The following is a 22,210-nucleotide window of genomic DNA, read 5'->3' as shown; positions in this document are numbered from 1 at the left end:
GACCAATTAAATTACAATCTCTGGAGTGGAGCAGGCATCAATCGTTTTTGAAACTCCCCAGGTGATTCCAAGAGGTAGACAAGTGTGAAAACCTCTGATATAACCTTCAGCTTCCGCTTCACTGGATACTACAGTACAGCTAAATGAGAATCCTACGTGAAAACAGTCTTTCAGTGGTGAAGAAGCACTCAAAGATTCCATGTAATAATGATGGAATCAGCGGACATTTGCACGCTTACGATTTTCTCCATGTTCTGACAGAGAAACAGAGTCCCAGAGAAGTTTGCCAACTTGCCTGTGGTCAAACAGCTGGTAGGAGGAGAGCCTAAATTCTAACCCATACCCGGCTCTGGCCGCCAGGGCCATGCTCTGAGTCTGTATGCTATACCACCTCTTGGGGATTGGAAGAGAGAGGATAAAACAAGCAAAAACCAAAGACACATCAGAATTAGAGCTGTACATTTCCAAAGCACAAAAAAAGCATGATTACCGGCCAGGCACGGTGGCTCATGCCTGTAATACCAGCACTTCAGGAGATGGAGGCGGGTGGATCATGAGGTCAGGAGATCGAGGCAATCCTGGCTAACACGGTGTAACCCCATCTCTACTAAAAATACAAAAAATTAGCTGGGCGTGGTGGCGCACACCTGTAGTCCCAGCTACTTGGGAGGCTAAGGCAGGAGAATAACTTGAACCTGGGTGGCAGAGGCTGCAGTGAGCTGAGATCACGCCACTGCACTCTAGCCTGGGCTGGATTGTCAACAATTAAAATTGTTGACAAAAAAGCGTGATTATCAACAACTAAAATTATACCAAGAAGTGACACAATGTTAAAATAATCCAGGCCATCTGAAGGCTGAGTGAAGGTGGGGAGTCGATGAAATAAGACTGGCCAGGAATTAATCATTTCTAAATACAGGTGACGGGAATGTGAGGTTCATAATACTGCTCTCTCTACTTTTGTTTTCTGAAGTTTCACGATAAAACACAATATCTACACCCAATACTTAGAAACACATTGTCTGTTCTGTAGCATTACTGTTCTGTCATTTAGCTGAGTTCCCCTTTTCCAAATATTAAAACTATGTCAGTTTGTGCAAACTGTTCTCTTCCTTTTTAAGCAGTCCACCAGGCTGCCTCGAAGACTATGTGCAAGGCTACTGCATCATCTGGGTTGCGTAAACCAGCTCCTGGCCCCTACATCATATTACAGCCTCACCGTGTCTCCCCTCCCACTGCTCAGTGCCTCCCACGTGAAGGGGTGCCCCTGAACACTGCAGACTAGCCCTTCCCTCGAGTCACTTTAATGCAGCCGTCTGMGGCTGGAAGAGGCCAACGTGGTGGCTCATGCCTATAATCCCAGCACTTTGGGAGGCTGAAGTGGGTGGATTGCTTGAGGTCAGGAGTTTGAGACCAGCCTGGTCGGCATAGCGAAATCCCGTCTCTACAAAAATTAGCTGGGTGTGGTGGTGGTGTGTGTGTGTGTGTTCCCAGTTACTCCGGAGGCTGAGGCATTAGAATCATTTGAGCCCGGGAGGCAAAGGTTGCAGTGAGTCGAGATCACGCCACGGTACTCCAGCCTGGGCAATAGCGTGAGATTCTGTCTCAAAAACAACACCACCAACAACAAAAAACCTAGTCACAAACAGTGGCATGCAGGCAGGGACTCAGGCCATCTATACAGAACAGGTAATGCCAGACAGCCAGACAGCCATGTGGCAAGGCTGCCCAAAAGTCAGTGTAAACCAAGGACAAGAAAATCTCCTTTCTCTGTCACACCAAGTTTTAGAGGCAATTAACCTATTTAATAAAACTCTTTCAAAATCCTTATTTTAGTTTGTAATTCCATATGTGTTTGTGTGCTTAGCAGTTCCACAAGGAGCTTATGTATTCTAGACATTTGGCACCATGCCTGACACATAAGACGGTCTGAAAAAGATTTGTGAAATGACTAAATAAAAGCCTCAGTCAGTGGTATGCCCTAAGAATGAAGGGAGACCTCACCACAAGAGGGCACTGTAGTTCACCATGATAGGATTTTGACGCCTGAAACTCCCGTTTTTTTCCTCCACTGAAGACTCAAGTGGGCCACGATTCCTGAACCTACCATCATTTAAAATGGTCCCTATACCATCAACAGAGGATGTCTGGATAACCACACTGCAATGATCAAATACAGAAAATGTAATGTTTATATAATATTATCTAACATACAATCCACATTCAAATCTCACCAATCACCTCTGCGTTGTCTTCCACAGCAGTCCCCCCTGCCCAATCCAGGGTCCTACACTGCACTTAGCGCTCATGTCTCATCTTTTATTTTTATTTTTTGAGACAGGGTCTTGCTCAGTACCCAGGCTGGAGTGCAGTGGTGCGATCACTGCTCACTGCAGCCTCCACCTCCCACACGGAAGCAATCCTCTCACTTCAGCCTCTCGAGTAGCTGGGACTGTAGGCGTGTGCCACCACACCCGGCTCATTTGCTGTATTTTTAGTAGAGATGTGGTTTCGTTCGTCCTGTTGGCCAGGCTGGTCTCAAACTCCTGACTTCAGGTGATCCACCCACCTCAGCCTCCCAAAGTGCTAAGATTAGAGGCACACGCCATCACACCTGGCTAATTTTCGTATTTTTTGTAGGGACGGAATCTCATTATGTTGCTCAGGCTGGTCTCAAACTCCTGGGCTCAAGCAATCCTCCCACCTTGACTCCCCAAAGTGTTGAGATAATAGGTGTGAGTCACCACACCTGGCTTGCTAATATCTCTTTAGTCCTCTTTAATCCGGACACTCCTTTGGCCTTTCACTGTCTTTCATGACACTGACTTTTTTGAAGAGTCAAAACTGTCATAGGCCTGTTGTTTTGTAACACGCCTCTTCCTTGGGCTTGTCTGATATATTCTCACAAGTAAATTCAGGTTATAGGCCGGGCACGGCGGCTCGCATCTGTAATCCCGGTACTTTGGCAGGCTAAGACAGGAGGATCCCATGAGGCCAGGAATTCAAACAAGACGCTACTTCTAAAAATTAATTAATTCAGGTTATATAAAACAATTTCATGTTCTATCTCACTTTCAAGATTTCACTTAATTTTTTTTTTTTTTTTTAAAGAATCTTGCTGTTACCCAGGCTGGAGTGCAGTGGCATGATGGGAGCCACTGCAGTCACTGCAGCCTCTGTCAACTCCTAGGCTCAAGGTGATCCTCCCACAGCAGTCTCTGCAGTAGCTGGGACTATAGGTATGTACTACCACAACAGGTTAATTGAAAAAAAATTTTTTTTCCTTTTTGGAAACTCCCAGCTACATTGTCCAGTCTGGTTTCAAACTCTTGGCCTCATGAGATCCTCAGCTTTAGCCTCATGAGTAGCTGGTATTATAGGTGTGAGCCACTCCACCGAGAAATGCTTTACTTAATTTAATTCAGGTCATCAGTGCCCACCACAGTCCAACCCACAGAGAAGGCATAGAAGCACTGGGTAAAGAAATGCCAGAGGCAAAGAAATATAACAGTGTGTTCTTGTCTGTCTTTTCAAACCAAAAAATCCTAATGCACCCAACTGGAAACTTTCTTATAACAAACAGGGCTAGAGTCCTGGCCAGGGTTGGATCAGGGATTGGAGATGAAGACTTAGCCTTACAGAATGAACTGGGAAAGGATTATTGGCAAATAGGATTGAGCTGGAAGAAACTAGTTAATAATCTTTTTGGAAAAATATAAGGAATTACGTAACAATTTCACGGGCTACATTAAAACAGCAGACGAATAAAAAAAATTAACTGTAAAACAATAAGACACATTCATATATGTAAATACCAACATACATATATACACAAATGTTTTCCAGAAGAATATTTAGAAACTGCTAACAGTCAAAGCCATTAAAAAAGAAGGCAATCGTGTCCTTTGTAGCATGGATACAGCTGGAAGTCACTATCCTAAGCATGTTAACACAGGAACAGAAAACCAAATACTGCATGTTCTCACTTACAAGTGAGAGCTAAACACTGAGTGCTTATGAACATGAAGATGGCAACAACAGATACTGTGGACTCCTAGAGAGGAGGGAGAGAAAGGAGGGAAGGGTTAAAAAACGACCTGTTTGGTACTCTGCTCACTACTTGGGTGGCGGGATTAGTTATAACCCAGACCTCAGCATCATGCAGTATACCCATGTACAAGCCTGCACACGTACCCCCAAATCTAAAATAAAAGTTGAAATTATAAAAAAACAAAAAAGAAACTGCTAACAGCGATTCCTTCTGAGAAGAGGGAAATGGGTAGGAAATTACAATCTCAGTTCTATTTTTCCACCTTCTCATGGTGCTTGAATTTTTTTTTTTTTTTTTTTTTTGAGACAGAGTTGAACTCTTGTTGCCCAGGCTGGAATGCAGTGGCGCAATCTCGGCTCACTGCAACCTCCGCCTCCCTGGTTCAAACGATTTTCCTGCCTCAGCCTACCAAGTAGCTGGAAATACAGGCACACACCACCATGCCCAGCTAGTTTTTGTATTTTTAGTAGAGGCGGAGTTTCACCATGTTGACCAGGCTGGTCTCTAACTCCTGACCTCATGATCCGCCCACCTAGGGCTCCCAAAATGCTGGGATTACAGGCATGAGCCACCATGCCCAGCCTTGGATTTTTTTTTAAACCTGTGTCTGTATCACTTTTGCAAATGACAACTTGGACAGGTGATATCAAATGCTATTCTTTTCTTCTTTTTATTATTTGTGATACCTCTCCTCTCCAAAAAATATTATGTTTCAAAAAAGTTTTGTGTCCAAATATATGGAATTGTTGATGGAATGCTGTGCAGTTATGAGGATATACAGTATGTTAACAGACTTTGAAAGGACATATTCAGCAAACAAAGCAATTATTAAACAGTATATGATTTACTACAAGCATAATCGTTTGTACAAATAGAAAAAAGGATATATAACAAAATTGTCAAAATTTTTAAATGGCTTTCTTTTGATTATCTCTATCTTCCACAATAATCATGTAAAATATCTCCATAATTAAAAATAAAGTAGAAAATTCCAAAAAACCCTAAAAGCCCTATCTATAGGCAGGTATAAGAATCCAAAGCTACATTTTCCTGCGCATTCATCTCTCAGAGCTTCCTTTTACAAAGCTGCCAAGGAGATATGACTCATATTGCTTGCAGGTTTGACAAGGGTGAAAGTAAGTTCTGCAGTGGTAGATAACTTTTGCAAAGCATCTAAAAATACAGTAATCTGACTCTTCCAACAAAGCATCCTTTAATATAATACATGGACACTTGAGGATTCTCAAAGCCCCTTTTAAAAGAAATGAACATTTCCGTTACATCAATCTGAAAATAATGTATCTAATCTACAATGTGTAAGAGTAGAAAAGGCTTACTATTTCAGGGAACAGAAGACCCAAATTTGTTCCTGACTTCTACAGTAGTGTGTGATCTTGGGGCAGGTAATTTATTCTCTGAGTCTTATTATTCACCTGAAAATGGGGATCATTCCAACCAATGTTTACATCTCATTGGAATCAATGAGGATCCAGATACTAGCATCTGTAAGAAAAAACAAATTTGGGTTTCTAAGGCCAGGAGACCCCTACCATGGATGCAGCCACCTGTTCCTTGGTACAAGTAACCTTGCACTTTTGTATTGAACCTTGATAACTTATTACTGGATCACAGCAAGTCAGAATGGTCTCCTTGGCCATATTTATTTATATTCATTCCAGAGGTTGTTGAAACTCTTCAGTCCCACAAAATAGCCTCCTTACGTAAAACCCCCACTCCACTGAATGCCCACTTATGAATGTTAAGAGGGACAGGGAAGAGTCTATTACAGAAAATATCAGAAATGGAACATGAACATGTTCAAACAGCAAACGTCCAGACTCCTGGGGCCCTCCCAGGCAGCGCTTACCGATGGTGGTCTCACAGAACTTCTCTGCAGCCACCTCATTGGCAATGTTGGCTCCCATCAGCACACTGATGTCAATGCCCATCTTCTCGCGGATGATGTCAGAAATGAGTTTCAGCCCCTCAGGGCCCTCGTCTATGCCCTACAAGCATGTCGAGAAGTTAGGAGAAAACAAACCACCAAATCAAAGAGGCATGGGATCGCGGCTTCATAAGTAATCCAGATTCAGATATCCCATGGCGACACAACTTGAAAAATATCTCCTACTTAGAAGAGTAAGCGTGTATACTGCATATGTACAGCTTAAGGAAGAATAAAACAAAGAAAATAAACATGTGCTCATCACTCACATTCAGAAATAGAACGTGACTGACACCACTGAAGCCCCCTGTGTGTCTCCCCTCAGATCATCCTCCTTCTACCCCAGCTTTCCAGGGTGAACCACTGACCTGAATGCTGTACGCATTGCTCCCTTGCTTTTCTTGATTATTTGACCACATTGGATGGTCCCTAAACAATGTTAGATGTTATTATCCCTGTATTTCAAGTCTATAAAGAGAATTGCGCCATTCACCTGTGATGCGCTGTCTTGCACCACATTATCATTTTAGAATTTACTCATGTGGCTGCATAAACCTTCCGGTTCGTTTCTGTTGACTTAGTGCACAGAATTCCAAAATAAATAGTTCACATTTCATTTGTCTGCTCTCTTGCTGATGAGATTTGGGTTGCTCTGGTTTGCCTTCAAGAACATTCACCTGTAAATGCTCTGGGACAGCCTCTCTCGGGGGTTCTTAATCTTTTAAACGACATGGGTCTTACCCCTGGTAGTCTGGTGATGTTTATGGACTCATTCTCAGAATTTCATATGCATAAAATAAAATATCTAAAATAGCCCAGGAATCCAATTATATTGAAATTTGTTTAAAAAACAAATGTATGACAAAGTAATATATGCACTGTTTTATCAATGCAATTAGAAAAAGATGTCATGGCAGGTCTAATAATTACCACAATTTCCAAGTAGTGACAAGTATAAATGATACCTTGAGATATCTGAAAAAGGTATAAAGTGAAATGAAAGCCCTGTGACTCCTATTGAAAACAAGGTCTCCGATCCTGCTAATACTACTGTTACTGAAACTTTGGTTGTGACCTACCTTCATAAATGAAGAAAATGCTCATTTCACTTAGAGGTTAAAATGAATTAGAATGCAAGGATTTTTTTTCCTCCACATTTAAGTGCATGAACTTCCTGCATTCAATCTGTGGACCTCTGGAGGTGGTTCATGGTTAAAAACACAGGCTTTAGGGTATATATCCAGGAACGGGCACTAACGGTTATTAATTTTGCAGCTAATTCACACCGCTGGTGGCTTCCAGATGACAGGCTGAGCCCCCAGAGTGGACTGGAAGGGGTGGTGCAGCTCCGCACACCACTGCTGCTGCTAGTCTGCTGCAACAGAAAGCAGCCCGTTCGAAATCTGAGCTAAACTAGTCTTATATTTTTTATGATCTTTCGGGCATCTTTAAAAACATGAATGAAAAACTTCCCCCCCTCAGCTCCAAATCTCAAGCAGATGAAAGCATGAAAAAATGAAATTTCCTGGTAACCAACGTCTGGCCCTGGGCAGCATGCACTCGAGTTACCTTGATGAGGGTGATTCCCAGCGCTTTCTTGGGCACTCTTCCAGTGATCTCATCACAGATTCTGTGAATGAACTGGTGGGGAATGACAAACACCAGCAGGTCTGCATCCTCCACAGCCTCGCTGAGATTTGAGATGGCAACCTGCAACCAAAAGGCAGAGAAGACTGTTTCTCCTCCCACATCAAACCATGCCTGTCCACACAGCTTCACTCACAGACCATTTATCAGAGGCCTACTATGTGCAGCGCATTGCACAGATAGACAAGGAAGGCAAGTGTGTTTGCTTTGCCTTCCTTATTCCTTATGGGGTCTGAAGCAGAGGGTCCTGCCTCTGTCTCAGCTGCGCAGGTGATTTATCCTCTCCACTCCTCGACTGCCTTACCTGCAAAAGGCACCCCTAGTAACACTGTGTGGGTTGCTCTCTGTTGCTCTCCCACCTCGCCAGCCCCCCATCCATTTTCTGCTCTCCTCTGCCCCACTCTGTTCCCAGGAGGCTGCTTTCTCTAAACTGTTTCCCGGGCTCCCTTGTTCTCTGCCTTCCAGTGGGCTTCATCCAATGGGAGGCACTGTCAGGAGATCAAAAGATGGGAAGAGAGACAGGTGGAGGGTATTTATCAGTCTCCTCGGGCCTCTTCTGCCCAGGCTCACAGTGGTTCCGGCTTGGCTTCATCCTACAGCTGCTCCTGCAGCCAGGCAGCCTCTCTCTAAGGCCATGTCTCTAAGCCCGCTTCAGGCCGGTGACATGTTCTTTCCCTGACCCTTTCAGGGGTGGTAATGGCTTCCTGCTGTTGCTAATCTCTGAGTACTTCACCAACCCCTGTTGGTTCCCTCGACCCCGTGGCCCCTCAGTAAATGATCTCATGCTAATCTCTCCTTTGAGAGTGCCGACATGAGGAGTAAATGATACAGAAAACTGCGGGCACTTGATATACACTCAATACATGTCAGCTATTATGACGATTTCTTTCCTTAAGGGTGAAGATTAGTTTAACACGGCAGAAGTGAGGGCATGCCTTGAGGACTCCAGGGCACATGGTCTCTGGCAGAGGCTGCTTGCTGCACCTAGTGTCTGTTCTGCCTTCTTCCTCAGCATTAGAGCCTCTAGTTTCGAGTTGGGCTCCTGAATGCCAGCAAAGAAGTCTATGTTTCCCAGCGCTCCTTACAGCTTAGGTGTACCACGTGACTAAGTTCTGATCAAGGGAGCATACATGGAATCGCTGCCTATGACTTCTAGAAAATGTCCTGGAAGGCCTTTCTCCCTCGTTTTGCCAGTGGGAATGTGAAGGCATGGCTGGAATTCAGAGAGTCACCTTGGACCAGGAGGAGGACAGTAACAACACATGTTGAGATGGCAGAACAGTGGAATAAAGCAAGTCTCTGCCACCGTGATGCTGCACCAACCACAAACCTCTTTACATGAGGGAGAAATGGACAAGCACTGACCTTGCTTAGACCACTGTTATTTTAGGTTTTCTGTCATATGTATTTAAACTTACCTACTGATAACAGTCCCCATTAAGCATTCCTGGTTCCCAAAATGAAAGGCCTTGGATGAAGATTCTTCTCTGAGGAAACCATGTCTGTCACAGGAGCATCATTCAGAATGGGCAAGCCTCTGAGGAAATTTGGTTTGGGGGCTGTGATGGAGACTACCAACTCCCAGCAAAGTTCCTTCTCCCCTTTCTCTGTAATCACAGACCTGAAAGCTGGTCACTAGTCATCTAGCCAGGGAATGTGTTTCCCAGCAGTCCTTGCAGCTACACATGGCCAGGGACCAAGTTCTCATCACTGGAGGTGAGACGGAGATGTGGGTACAACTGATAGCCCAGAGGCCTCAAGATAGTGGGTTGCCTCTCCCACACTTTCTCTTCCCCCTTTCCGTGAGCTGAAAACCTTGCAACTTAGCCTTGACCCCAGCGAGGGACACAAGGCCTAGGGGATGGTACAGGGAACAAACAACACGTGACCAAGAATAATAGCATAAAGCAAAGCACTAGAGTACTTCTGTGTGAGAGGAAGACAAGTCTCTTGTCCTTTGTCACATATTACGTCTCTTGCAATATCTTGGCCTGTCACCTTGACTAATACCTGTGTTAAGAGTTACTCCCTCACCAAGAGGATTCCACCGAGAAAATCTGAAGTTTCATTCTTTTATCCCTCCAGGAGGTGCAGAGGACTTCTAAAATTTTTTGCCCAGCCTCCATTCCCCTTCTTTCTAGCGGAAGTGTCCCTAAACTTCCCTTCAAAAGCTACCACTTCCCCATTTTAACCAAGCCATTTGGGTGGAATTGGCCCTACCCCATTCCAGGGATGGTTCTTCACTTGTTCAGGCTAAAGGCACATTAAACAATTGGAGCCAACAAGAAACCAGCAGATGTCTTCTGGGAAACACATGCTTCCGTGTTCTTCAGGAGTAGCCACGGGTCTTTGAACAGTGTGGGATGCTGCTAAGTCTGGAACTACCGCATCCATGCTTACAAATGTGAGGGGAGAATATACGCCATGGGGCTCCCATGTAAATGAAGCCAGCTTTGTGGATGGCAAAGCAGAGGAACAGGGGGAAAAACAGGGCCCTTTTAATATGAACTTGCTGGTTCAGGCTGCACCTGAAGGCAGCCCTACCTGGATTTTTAGTTACATGAGCCAAAACATTTAGCTTTAACCTGGTTTGAATGACAACCTAGAGTCATTCCCCCTACAGCAGATCAAAACCCAAAGCTCAGCACTTCTCCCTCATTAGTGGCAGACCCAAAGGCAAGGAAGGCCTATTTGCCTATTTTCCTCTTTGGAAGGGCTTCTTCAGATTGGTAATCTAGGCTAGGTAGTCACAAGTGGCAAAGATTTATTACCAAAAATCCACCTGCTGCATTATTCCTCTCATACCTGGCGACTCCACCCCCTCCAACAAAGCATTTCCTGATTCTATTCCATTAGCCTCCCGATGCAGGCCAGGTGCCATGCTCATGTCTGTAATAATGCCAGCACTTTGGGAGGCTGAGGTGGGTGGATCGCTTGAGGCCAAGACTTTGAGATCAGCCTGGCTAACATGGCAAAACCTCATCTCTACTAGAAATGTAAAAATTAGCCAGGCGTGGTGGTGCACACCTGTAATCCCAGCTACTTAGGAGGCTGAGGCATAAGAATCACTTGAACGCAAGAGGGGGATGTTGCAGTGAGCCGAGGTCGTGCCACTGCACTCTAGCCATCTCAAAAAAAAAAAAAAAAGGAACCTGCAGGTGGTAGGGAATGTGATGGTCTCTAGGACAATGTGACTGGGGCTTATTCTCCTTGGTGGAATACTTAGGGTTTAACCCACAGAAGCAATGTGTACAATGCGAGCTGTATTTTTATGGTGTGCATGGTCCATTCACAGAACATGCAGAATCAGAACAAGTTCTCATCAGCTAATGAGATCATGTGAATCTCTTCTTCTAGAATAAAACCTTTAGCTAAGCCCCTACCCAATTTTCTGCTCTGAAAATAATCAGGACGCTGCTTTGGAAATGGCAACTGATTTTGTGAGCCTCCTGCCAAAAATCTTTCTGAGGGTGTCCGTCATCCCAGATCCTGAAATATGTGGGAAGCACAACTCTGAACAACAGGTCTTGCCTTCCAATGGCAAGTAGGACAAACAATTCAGAACGAAGGCATCAGGGCTGGTTTGCTTAATGTCCAGACTTTCAGGAGCCCAGTGCTCTTGGTCCAAGTTAATAAAAGCATAATAATAAATCATTGGAAACAAAGCTGGTGAAGTCTGTGTGGGCAAGCCTGAAGGTTCTTCCATTCCTTCTGGGTCCCACCATCACTGTCCACAGTGTGTGCTTAATGAGCTTTTACCTATTATCAACATGTTATCTGTAGTCATCAGAGTGGGCAAGAAAAAGACCTCCCTCTCATCAACAGCGACTGACCTCCTCACCCTCCAAAGATGCTATTTTATGCTCTTTAAAATCAATTAGGATTAAAATGCTTTCTCCATTCATTCATGACTATAAATAGGCTCACTGGATCAAATCTGAAGAAAAAACATCTAAGTAGGAAAATAAGAACTGCTCCTCCAGGCACCAGAAATAATCACTATCAATATTTTAGTACATTCCTTCCAAGGCCTTTTTGAGCCTACAGAAATATCTAAAGGTATATTTATAGAATTAAAGTAACACTTTTATATCTTTTTAATATTGTATTATAACAGTTTTCCTGTCATTCAAATGAAGGCTTTTCCCTCTAAAATCCATGAATCTTGCCACATACCTTTTTATACCAACATCATAGTAATGACAGATAAACAAGGCTAAGCCAAATAAAAGGTACCAGGGCTGTTCTCATTTTTATCTAATCTCTTAGGGCCGCTACAGTTATTTCTACCTCAAGTCTGTATGAATCTGCATGCTGAAACAATTCTGGTACCTAACAAGAATGGCGTGGTTAACAATGGTCCAGGTGCTGTGGGTGCGCAAAGCATCATGACCAAGCTCTACTGCCAGTCAGCTAACCAGACGCCGCGGCAACTCACCTACATTCTCTGGGGGATGTGCACTCAGATTCAACACAACACCTGGAGTAAAACACACAGCAGTGTGGTACCTGGGATGTATCAGAGGCTTAACATTGGAATCCCCCTCTGTTCTTCTCATCTCACTTTCAGCCAAGAGCTTAGGTGAAATTCACATACTTGGCTCTACATGCAGAAACATGACCCTCAGACAGAGGACCTTATCTGATGATGCTTATGTAAACATGCCACTGTTGGTAAGTAAGGCTGCTTCTGGAAAAACAGCTATCCACCGCCTGTATTCCCCAGTACACCACCAATAACATCAATTTATTATGTACACCCATGATTCCCAAAGCGTGGCTCCTGAACCAGCCGCATCCCCACTACCTGGGAACTTATGAGAAATGCACATACAGGGACCTTGCCTGAAACCTACTGAATCGGAAACTATAGGAGCGGGCCCACATATCCCTGGGAAGCTCTTCCAGTGATCTGAAGAACACTAAAATTTGAAGATCACCAGGGAAAACTACTCATCTAATGAAATCAAAGAGTTAAACCCAGGGAGGAGTTAACACTGAGGCTTCCCACTGAACTAATATTTCAATTTTAAGAAGGCGTTCAGCAAAAATTAGTAGATATTACCCCACCCCTAGTACCCAAATGTAAATGCTTTATTTTTAAAAAGTCTTGCCCTAACCTTATTTCCCATGTGATACCACCTAAAGCCCTGAAACAAAACTCTTCATCCTGGTTTGTTCCTCCTCACCACTTCTACTATCCTTGGCATTTATTCAGACCACAGATAATGCCTGGCATTATTTTTGAGGAGACATTAGTGAATACAGACCTATGCAAGAAACTATAATCAAAGATTTAGCAGGAGAGTCAAAAGGTAAACACTGGACTTCATCATTAAAAACGTCTATGCTTCAAAGGATACCATAAAGCAAGTAAAAAGAAAATCCACAGAACATGAGGAAACACTTGTGGAGAAAGGAGACCTGTATTTAGACTATATAAAGAATCTGTATAACTCAATAATAAAAAGACAATCCATTTTTTAAATGGACAAAGGATTTAAATACACATTTCTCCAAAGATATACAAATGACAATAAGCACAAGATGCTCAAGTGGTTAGCCATCAGGCAATTGAAAAGCAAACCATGAATTAGATTCCCACTAGGATTAAAAAGTCAGATAACAGCAAGTGCTGGTGAAGAAAATGGAACCTTTATACACTATGGATAGGAATGCAAAATGGTACAGCCACTTTGTAAAACAGTCTGGCAGTTCCTCAGAAATTATATCTGGCTGGGAAGGTGGCTCACGCCTATAATCCCAGCACTTTGGGAGGCCAAGGCGGATGGATCACCTGAGGTCAGGAGTTTAAGACCAGCCTGGCCAACATGGTGAAACCCCATCTCTGCTAAAAATTCAAAATTCGCCGGTGGCATGCACCTGTAGCCCCAGCTACCCTCGAGGCTGAGGCAGGAGAATCGCTGGAACCCAGGAGGCGGAGATTGCAGTGAGCCGAGATTACATCATTGCATTCCAGCCTGAGCAACAGAGCAAGACTCCATCTCAAAAAAAAAAAAAAAAAAAAAAAAAGGTATATCCACGCATAGGTATACACATGAAATAACTGAAAACATATGTTCACACAAAATGTTGTATATAAAGGTTCACATTGTACATAAAGGTATTATTCATAATACCCAAAGAGTGGAAGCAACTCAAATGACCGTACACCTATGAATGGGTAAAGAAAATGTGGGACATCCATCCAACAGGATAGTATTAGTATCCAGCCATAAAAAGGAACGAATATGTGCTACAACGTGGATGAAGCCTGACAACATTATGTGGAGTGAAAGAAGCCAGTCACAGAAGACCAAACATTTAAGATGCAATTTATATGAACTATTGGGAATAGGTAAATCTATAGAGACAGCAGGTAGGTTAGTGGTTACGTAGATCTGCAGGACAATTGGGGAAAACAGGAGGTGACTACGAAAGAGTACAAGATTTCAAGATGATGAAAATGTGTTGAGATTAGTACTACAGTGATGGCTGCACGGCTATGTAAATATATTTAAAAAGCCACTGAATCGTATGGTCTGTGCATTGTATCTCAGTGAAGCTGTTTTTTAAAAGCGGGCAGAAGATGAGAGGCAATGGCAGCTGTATTTCACGGAGGCGCTGGAATCTAAATCCTGGTGTCACACCAGGCTGGCTGAAGCTGGAACAGGAAGTAAAACAGCCCTCTACCTCGATAAGCTCCAAACACAGACTCTGGAAATAGAGCTAGAAAATAGGATCAACAATCAATTTTGCAATTACAGAAAATAATGAGCATTTTTTATTTTTGAGATGGAGTCTTGCTGTTGCCTAGGCTGGAGTGCAGTGGCGCAATCTTAGCTCACTGCAACCTCTGTCTCCTGGGTTCAGCAATTCTGCCACAGCCTCCCGAGTATAGCTGGGACTACAGGTGCGTGCCACCATGCCCGGCTAATTTTTGTATTTTCAATAGAGACAAGGTTTTGCCATGTTGGCCAGGCTGGTCTTGAACTCCTGACCTCAAATGAGCCTCCCGCCTCAGCCTACCAAAGTGCTGGGATTACAGGTGTGAACCACTGCACCCAGACTACAGAAAATTATGAGCATTCTTTTTATTCAGATCTAAAGGGAAACCGCAAACTCAGATGGGCTCAGCTTTTAGTGAGCAGGCAATGACATGGTGAAGTCACTGTAACAGAAGGCTCCTATGTGGGAAGGGCCACATGATGACAGTGGACCTGGGAAAGGGTCAGATGGGCAGCAGTTTGGGGGCCTCACGCTGAAAAGGCTCAGTCTGAAGTCAGCACAACTGACAGCATAAACAGTGAGCTAGTGTTGATGGAAATACAACAAACCTCTCCTGCTTAAACTGGAAAGAAAAACAATAATTAAAAACTGGCCTTTTAGGTGATTACCTGAGGCTGAAGGGTGAGGGACTGGGGACATGTTGGTCAAAAATTCCACTTAAACAGGAGGAATAAGTTCGAGAGCTCTAATAGACATCAGCAGGGTTCTGGGAGTGAATTCTTCCTCCCTTCTCTCCTGCCTCTGTCCACACCCAGTGACCAGGGCTGGGTGTGGAGTCAGTCGTGTGGGGGCCAGGCTCTCTTGGCTGCTCTGTGTCGATTCCTTCCCTCCCACTCTCCCTGTTCACAGCGCAGGCTCCAGCTTCACAGAACTACACAGCAGATTCACTTCCCCCAACATTCCTCCGGTATTCACCATAGGAGAAGCACTGTGCTAGGGACCGTGGGTGAATGAAGAACCAGAAGTCAAGGTCACACGCTGGGGGCAGGTGGAGGCAGACAGGTACACAAGGGACTGGCGCCAGGCATCGTGGGAGGAATTTAACAATGAGGCATGTAGTTTACCAAAGGGAAGGGGCAACCAATTCTGATAAAAATGAGAAAGGTAAAGCTCAAAAGAATGATCTGCGCCAAGAACGGATTAGAGATGACCCGAGGCCTTTCCATTTTGGTGGAAACAGCTGCCTCTCTTATTCTCTCCAGCAGATATTTGGACAACTTAACTTCTAAGCTCACAACTCTAAACGTTCTTCCACCCCCACTAACTGTACCAAGAATAACTGTAGGGAAATGCTGGCTCACTCAAGTCCAGAGGAGAAAGTCATCCTTGTCTGGAAGGCAACAGATTCAGCATGCTCAGGGATGAGTCCACCAGGAATCAGTCTGAAACATCACCCTTAGCTGTGTGATCCTGGACAAGTTCATTAGCCTCTCTGAGTCTTGGTTTCCTCCACTATGTAATCAAAATCATCATTCTAATAGGAAAACCAGTAGCATCAACCTAAGAGGGTTATTGAGAAGATTAAATGAGACTGTATGTGTTGCTTAGCACAGTGCTTGACGCTAACGAACACTGTAACTGAAACTTCCCCACATTTATTGATTTAGAGATCGGACTCCCCTGCTCAGTTCCTTGAGGAAAGCAACACTGTCTTATTCCTCTTTCTGTCCCCAGCACTCAACGCTGTGCTTTGCATGAACAGTGCATGCTCATAAGGTTTGGTGAGTGAACATATGCAGTAAAGGGTATTTCATTAACAAAGGAGATAAGCTTCCTGGGTTAACCATAGGAATCAGACAGCCACAACTGTCTGGTTTTCAAAGAGATTATAATAGAAAGCCACAAAGGGGTGAATCTGATAACAGAAAAAGTTCATAAATTCCACTCAGACAGGCAGCAGGGAACACCCTTTTCACCTCCCAAGCTCATTTCTTTCTTCCCCCGCAAGTCAATAGAAGGAGGTCAGGCAATAACCTGTATTTTTCTCTCCCAGACCTACTAAGCTTGAATTTAAACTGTCCGTCTTACATTTTCCCATTTTCTTCTATCTCCTTCTGTAATTTAGGCCTTGACCCTGATTTTAATTACAGACCAGTGCATTAGCTGTCCTAGCGAGCTGATCTCATGTACTTAAGAGAGGGTACATCAGGAGCTACCTGGGGAGCATGAACAGCCTAAGGCAAGTTTGTTAGCTCCAGACCTGGCTGGCACTTCGAATGCCCAGGAGGAAGCCTGTTATGGGCTGTACCTCAGAATGTGGCTATATCTGGAAATGGTGTCTTTAAACAGGTAATTAACTTAACATGTCATTGGGGTGGGTCTTTATCCAATACGACTGCGTCTTTATAAGAGGAGATTATGACAGAGACAGGATCACAGGGAAGACCATATGAAAATACAGAAATCTTCTCTACCTTAATTTACATCTAAGCGAAGGTGGTCTAAATTACACAGGGGCTTTCCCTTGCTGATATTTTGCCTTGTGCCATTTCGCTAGATGACATTCTGCTCATGTCCAAATGTATGAGTCTCTTTTAATATGGTAAACCTCTGAGATTAGCAGGGAGAACTTTTTAAGCAGGGGGTGTGGGGGGTGCGTGTGGGCCGACACTGCTATCCTCGTTAGAGGTTAAAAGAAAAAAAAAAAGAAAGAAAATACAGAAATCTATCTACAAGCCAAGGAGAGAGGCCTCCAAAGAAATCAACCCTATCAACACCTTGATCTCACACTCAAAACCTCCAGAATTATAAAAGATAAATTTCTGTTGTTTAAGGCACCCATTCCGGCACTTTGTTAAGGCATCCTTAGCAAATTAATAAGAAAACCATTTTCAGAGTCAGGAAAAACAAACCCAACCAACCAATTGGTAGTGGAAAAGGAACTGGGGAAAGGGAAGCAGCTGTCCCAGGTCCAAGTCCCAGGTGCTGCTCAGCCAAGCATAACTTGCAGAATGAACCAATGTGCATTTCACCCCAAAGTCTTACCACATTTTCTGGCAGCTTGTGTCCAGGAAGATATTTTACATTTTCGTGGTCATTATTTATGATGTCTGTCAGTTTTCTGCCATTAACTGTTTCTTCAAAGACCCACATCTTGACTGTGGAGGCAAACTTCTGAAGTTTCTTGACATTATTACCAATTATTTTTGCAACAGCTGAACCCCTACAAAAGAAACCGTGGAAAAGAAAAAAGTCCAGTCACTTGGGCAGAGGAGAAAAAGCATGTGATTAAAATTCAGGAGACTTGTGTTTTGATTCTGATTCAAACACTGAGCTTACTCCTGATGTGATGTGTATCAGCCCCAAGCCATTTCAAACAGTTGTTTCCACATGGAGTACCACCGCCTGTGACTGGGCAAGTGCCAGAATTTGGTATAAGGTCAAAAAGCACTACCCCTGGAAACTTGCAAGAATCAACCTATCGACAGCATCATAGGCAGAAGAGAAATCTACCAGAAAGCATGAAAATGACCCTAGAAGGTCTTCAAAGGACATTGAGATGTAGCTATGGTAAAATAAACTGTGTCTTAATGAACTCCAACAGGTGCAAGGCAGAATCACAAAGGAAAGACAAGAACCTGAGTGGATGCCAGGAGAGGAGCAAAGGGAGAGCACAGGGCCCAGTTGCTGAGTAGTTTACACTCCCTCCTCCCCACAACCAAGCTGGCCTCTGGCCCCCAAGCTCCTTTTCTCTGCATCTCTATTCAGCAAACATGCTCTAGTGACGGCTCAGTCTCCCACAGGCTTTCCTACAAGGGACGAGAATGACCCCGACTTGTTAATATCAGTCCTCCCGACAGCAGTGCGGGTCTCCCTGTGGTCCCTGCAGCAGAGGAGGTCGGACCAGGCACCTGTGTCCCTCTCACAGGAGCTGCTGATGGAGCCAGGGTGGGCACTTGATCTTAGCGGAGCCTGTCAGCTTCCCCCTCTGGACTTTCAACTGAGAAAAAGCTTGTTTCTTAGACGACTTCCTGGTGTGAGGAGCAAATGAGAGAATGCAGTAAAGAGCATCTTGCAAATTCAAGTGTTAGCACATTTGCGACTTTTTTTCACAATTATTCTCAAGACAGTTTGATGAGATGGAGCAGCGGGTGGTAACGAAAGGAACAGAACATGTTGGAGACATTTATCTTCATCCCCTGATGAATCTCTTAGTCTAACCCAATGGTTCATCTCAGCATATAAACCTACATGCTCTAACAACCACAAAAATTCAAATAATTCTAACAGATTCTAACATATTCTTGCCGTCCTTTTCCTGAGATAGAATGGATAAACTAAATAAATGGTTCTCAACTTTGGCTGCACACGAGTTACCTGGGAGATTTAAAAATCCTGAATCCCAGACCACACCCCAGGCCAATGAAACTGGCACTTCTGCGGTGGGAGCAGGCATCTGTACTTTTTAAAGCTCCCGGTGACTTGATGTGCAGCCAGGGCTGAGAGCCACTGCTCTGCGCAATGATTAGAATTCTAGTACCCTCCTCCCTCACAAAAGAATAGCTGTGGATATCAAGGCTATGCAGCTGTACCTGTGCAATTCTTATTCTATGCCAGCAGGACAGGTTATTAGATAAATACCCATTAATCCAATTCTCCTACTGACACTTTGTAGAAAGGAGGCCAGGAATCTCCCACCATCACTACCACCGCTATTCTAATCTTGGAAACAGCTGCTCACGTACTCACAGGGAGATAAAGGCTGTGGTTCACAGTGTTCCCTGGCATCAAGTGACTTTCACAAGGTCATAGAGAACAAGTGTGGTTTTGGGGTACTGAGCATCAAGTGACAGTGGGCTGGGAGACATCAGGAATCTAAGTCTGGTAAACCAAGTGGAAAAACAAACCAGAACCAGGAATCCCTCCCCAGGATTATTGGAATACACTTGCTTTCCCCTTTACAGCTGCCTTTTGGGGAAGCCATACATTTGCAACCAGAGGCAAACCTGTAGTATCTGCTGCAATGAGTTGGGAATATTTATTTATTTATTTATTTAAACAGGATCTCACTCTGTCACCCAGGCTGGAGTGCAGTGGCACGATCACAACTCACTGCAGCCTCGAGGCCCCACCCCCACCTCAGGTGCTTCTTCCACCTCATCCTCCTGAGTAGCTGGGACTGCAGGCACGTGCCACCACACCTGGCTAGCATTAGGAAAATTTAGGCAAACATCGGGACTGTTAAGAACTAGGCCCTCCAGACCATGTCCGTACGTCCTGTGGGATTCAATGGGGCTTAAAGTGACAGGATAAAAATTAATAAGGGAAATTCCAGTTATTTTACTCTTGAGGGGTCAAGACCTCATTCTGCCTCATTCCAGGTTTCACCAATACATTCCATTCACTCATTTATCTCAGTCATCAAATATTTACTGAACACCTGCTGTGCATAATGGACATTGGGCCAGATGCTGGTGATACAGCAGGGGAAAGGCAATGTGTTCTTTGCTCTCAAAAGCTCACCGCCCACTCAGAGAGATGAACAGCTAGAAGGCATTCCCGATGCTGTGTGTAAGAGGTGGAGGAAAGCAGAAGCAGCTGTGGTTAGAAGGGTACACTGCAGTGGACCGCAACACAGAGGACTCACCTGCAATCCATGTGATCTGTGACAGGTCTCCCAGCCTCAACCTTCTATTGAGAGAATCGTAACAGACAGCCCCACCCAGGGTGCAGGGAGAAGACACGGGGATGGTGCTCAGGAAGACCAAACCCCCGCTGAGAAGCAAAGCAGGCTTCGAAAATCAGGGCTAGGAAGAGCAGACGCAACAGTGCTTTCCACCCAGTACTCAGCTAACTGTAGACACATGAGTGAGCCCGACCAGGCCAAGAACCACCCAACTGACCCACAGACTCATAAGCAACCATAAATGCTTGTTATTTTAAGCAGCTGAGTCTAGGGGAGAGTGGGCTGCTGATAGATGCATCAATACAGCATCTTTGACACAACTAGAGGTAACTCCAAGTAATTCCTGGCCAAGCTGCTGGATTTGCCACCCAGGGATTGGCAATGTGGTGGGTGGGACTGGGGCCTGGGGTAGGTGTTCAGTGTTGAAGGAAGGACTGTGGAATTAAGTTCACAGATGGAGAGGAACAAAACAACCCTAGTACCTTACGGCCTAGTTTTGTTCTCTCTATATAATTTATATGACAATTTTTGTTTGGTAAGGGTGACAGGGAGTCAAGAGGAGGAGGACCAGGCCTTAAAACACTATATTTCATTTTGTTTTAACCACTTTAGTATACTCTGTTTGTTTGAGACAGGGTCCTGCTCTGTCCCCCAGACTGGAGTGCACTGGTGCAATCACCACTCACTGTAGCCTTGACCTCCCAGGCTCAAGGGAATTGTCCTTCCTTGGCCTCTTGAGCAGCTGAACTACAGGTGTGTGCCACCACGCCTAGCTAATTAAAAAAAAAAATTTGTAAGGCCGGGCGCGGTGGCTCACGCCTGTAATCCCAGCACTTTGGGAGGCCGAGGCGGGTGGATCACGAGGTCAAGAGATCGAGACCATCCTGGTCAACATGGTGAAACCCCGTCTCTACTAAAACTACAAAAAATCAGCTGGGCATGGTGGCGCGTGCCTGTAATCCCAGCTACTCAGGAGGCTGAGGCAGGAGAATTGCCTGAACCCAGGAGGTGGAGGTTGCGGTGAGCCGAGATCACGCCATTGCACTCCAGCCTGGGTATCAAGAGCGAAACTCCGTCTCAAAAAAAAAAAATAAAAAAAAATTTGTAGAGACAGAATCCATGTTGCCCAGGCTAGTCTGGAACTCCTGGGCTCAAGCAATCCTCCCACCTCAGCCTCCCAAAGTGCTAGGATTGCAGGCATGAGTCACTGCGCCCGGCCCAATCTCCAGGCTGAACTCAACATGTTCTCTGTTGTCCACTTTTATCTGTGTAGTTTATAAAAACTCAAAAAGTATAACCCCCACCCAAAACTCCTTTGTGCTTCTGGAATAGTACCAGACGCATTTGTCCCAAGTGTTACCCCTTCTGGCCAATGTGAAGGAGCAGCTTCATTTTTCTCGTCGATCAAAGAGAGCAAGAAAAGTGTTTCGGAGGAGCCGGAGGGTTTTGAAGGGACCAGAGTCTATTTATAAGTGACATACCCTGTTCTGAAGAAATGTGACTGGCCAGCAGAAGGCCAGCCCAAAAACATGCACAGATACATTAGAACTGAGCTTAAAATAAAAGTCCTGACTACAGTCCACAAAGGTGGTTCGCATGTGAACAGGTCATAGCCGGGGTCCTGCGGCCACCCTGCTGGCACTCTCTGTGTCTCAGCTGGTTCTGTGACACTACACAAGCATAGGCACAGGTCTCTCTCTCTCGCTCTCTGTCTCGTTCTCTCTTTCTCCCGCATATCTATGTCTGTCTACCTGCTTACCTATTTTTCACCTGCTGCATAGCTATCTGTCTATCTGTCTGTCTTTCAACTCCTGCATTTTGAGAATCTAGGGCACAGGCCTCCACATGGCTGGGTCAAGGGCATGATCAGCCACCTCCACACCTGGCTCAGCTCATCCATCTACAAAAGGATGGCAGGTAAAGTTTCTCGCATGTCTATGATCAAATCCAGTGCTTCCCAAAGTGAGAAGTGGGTACCAGGGGTACACATGAAAGCAAATGACACTGAATCACGCATGCCCTTTTCAGCTCTCATGGTCCTGAGCGAGTGCAGAATGTCTCACTGCAGTGCCATTAAGTGGCTACCATCTCTCCGGCATGTGCTAATTTCCCTTCTTCACAAACTGTGAAGAGGCCTCAGACTCTGAGCCTT

General features: G+C 44.7%; 1 protein-coding gene and 1 long non-coding RNA gene across 5 annotated transcripts in view; both read right to left on the bottom strand.

Moving 5' to 3' along the window:
* The window catches only part of GPD1L (glycerol-3-phosphate dehydrogenase 1 like), a 57,699-nt gene that overhangs the window by 20,132 nt on the left and 15,357 nt on the right, over positions 1-22,210 (bottom strand). For 2 of the 4 annotated variants that reach the window (XM_032268520.1, XM_032268537.1), the window contains exons 2-4: positions 17,418-17,595; positions 7,566-7,706; positions 5,919-6,057 (exon numbers count right to left, since the gene is read on the bottom strand). In XM_032268520.1, coding sequence (XP_032124411.1) covers positions 5,919-6,057; positions 7,566-7,706; positions 17,418-17,595 — 458 coding nt within the window. Of the gene's footprint in view, positions 1-5,918; positions 6,058-7,565; positions 7,707-17,417; positions 17,596-17,711; positions 17,979-20,019; positions 20,153-22,210 lie in introns of those variants that run through there. The other 2 variants (XM_032268526.1, XM_032268533.1) reach the window with 2 other exon arrangements.
* Positions 3,524-5,912, bottom strand: LOC116543167. Its single transcript, XR_004265501.1, has 2 exons — positions 5,363-5,912; positions 3,524-4,112 (listed from the first exon to the last, which is right to left on the bottom strand). It is a non-coding gene; the product is annotated as an uncharacterized LOC116543167 (long non-coding RNA).

This window comes from Sapajus apella, unplaced genomic scaffold (genome assembly GCF_009761245.1).
Source record: "Sapajus apella isolate SASKATOON/1434 unplaced genomic scaffold, GSC_monkey_1.0 scaffold4, whole genome shotgun sequence".
NCBI lineage: Eukaryota > Metazoa > Chordata > Mammalia > Primates > Cebidae > Sapajus > Sapajus apella.
The sequence above is the reverse complement of the archived record's forward strand: the minus strand, read 5'-3'. Positions and strand labels throughout refer to the sequence as shown.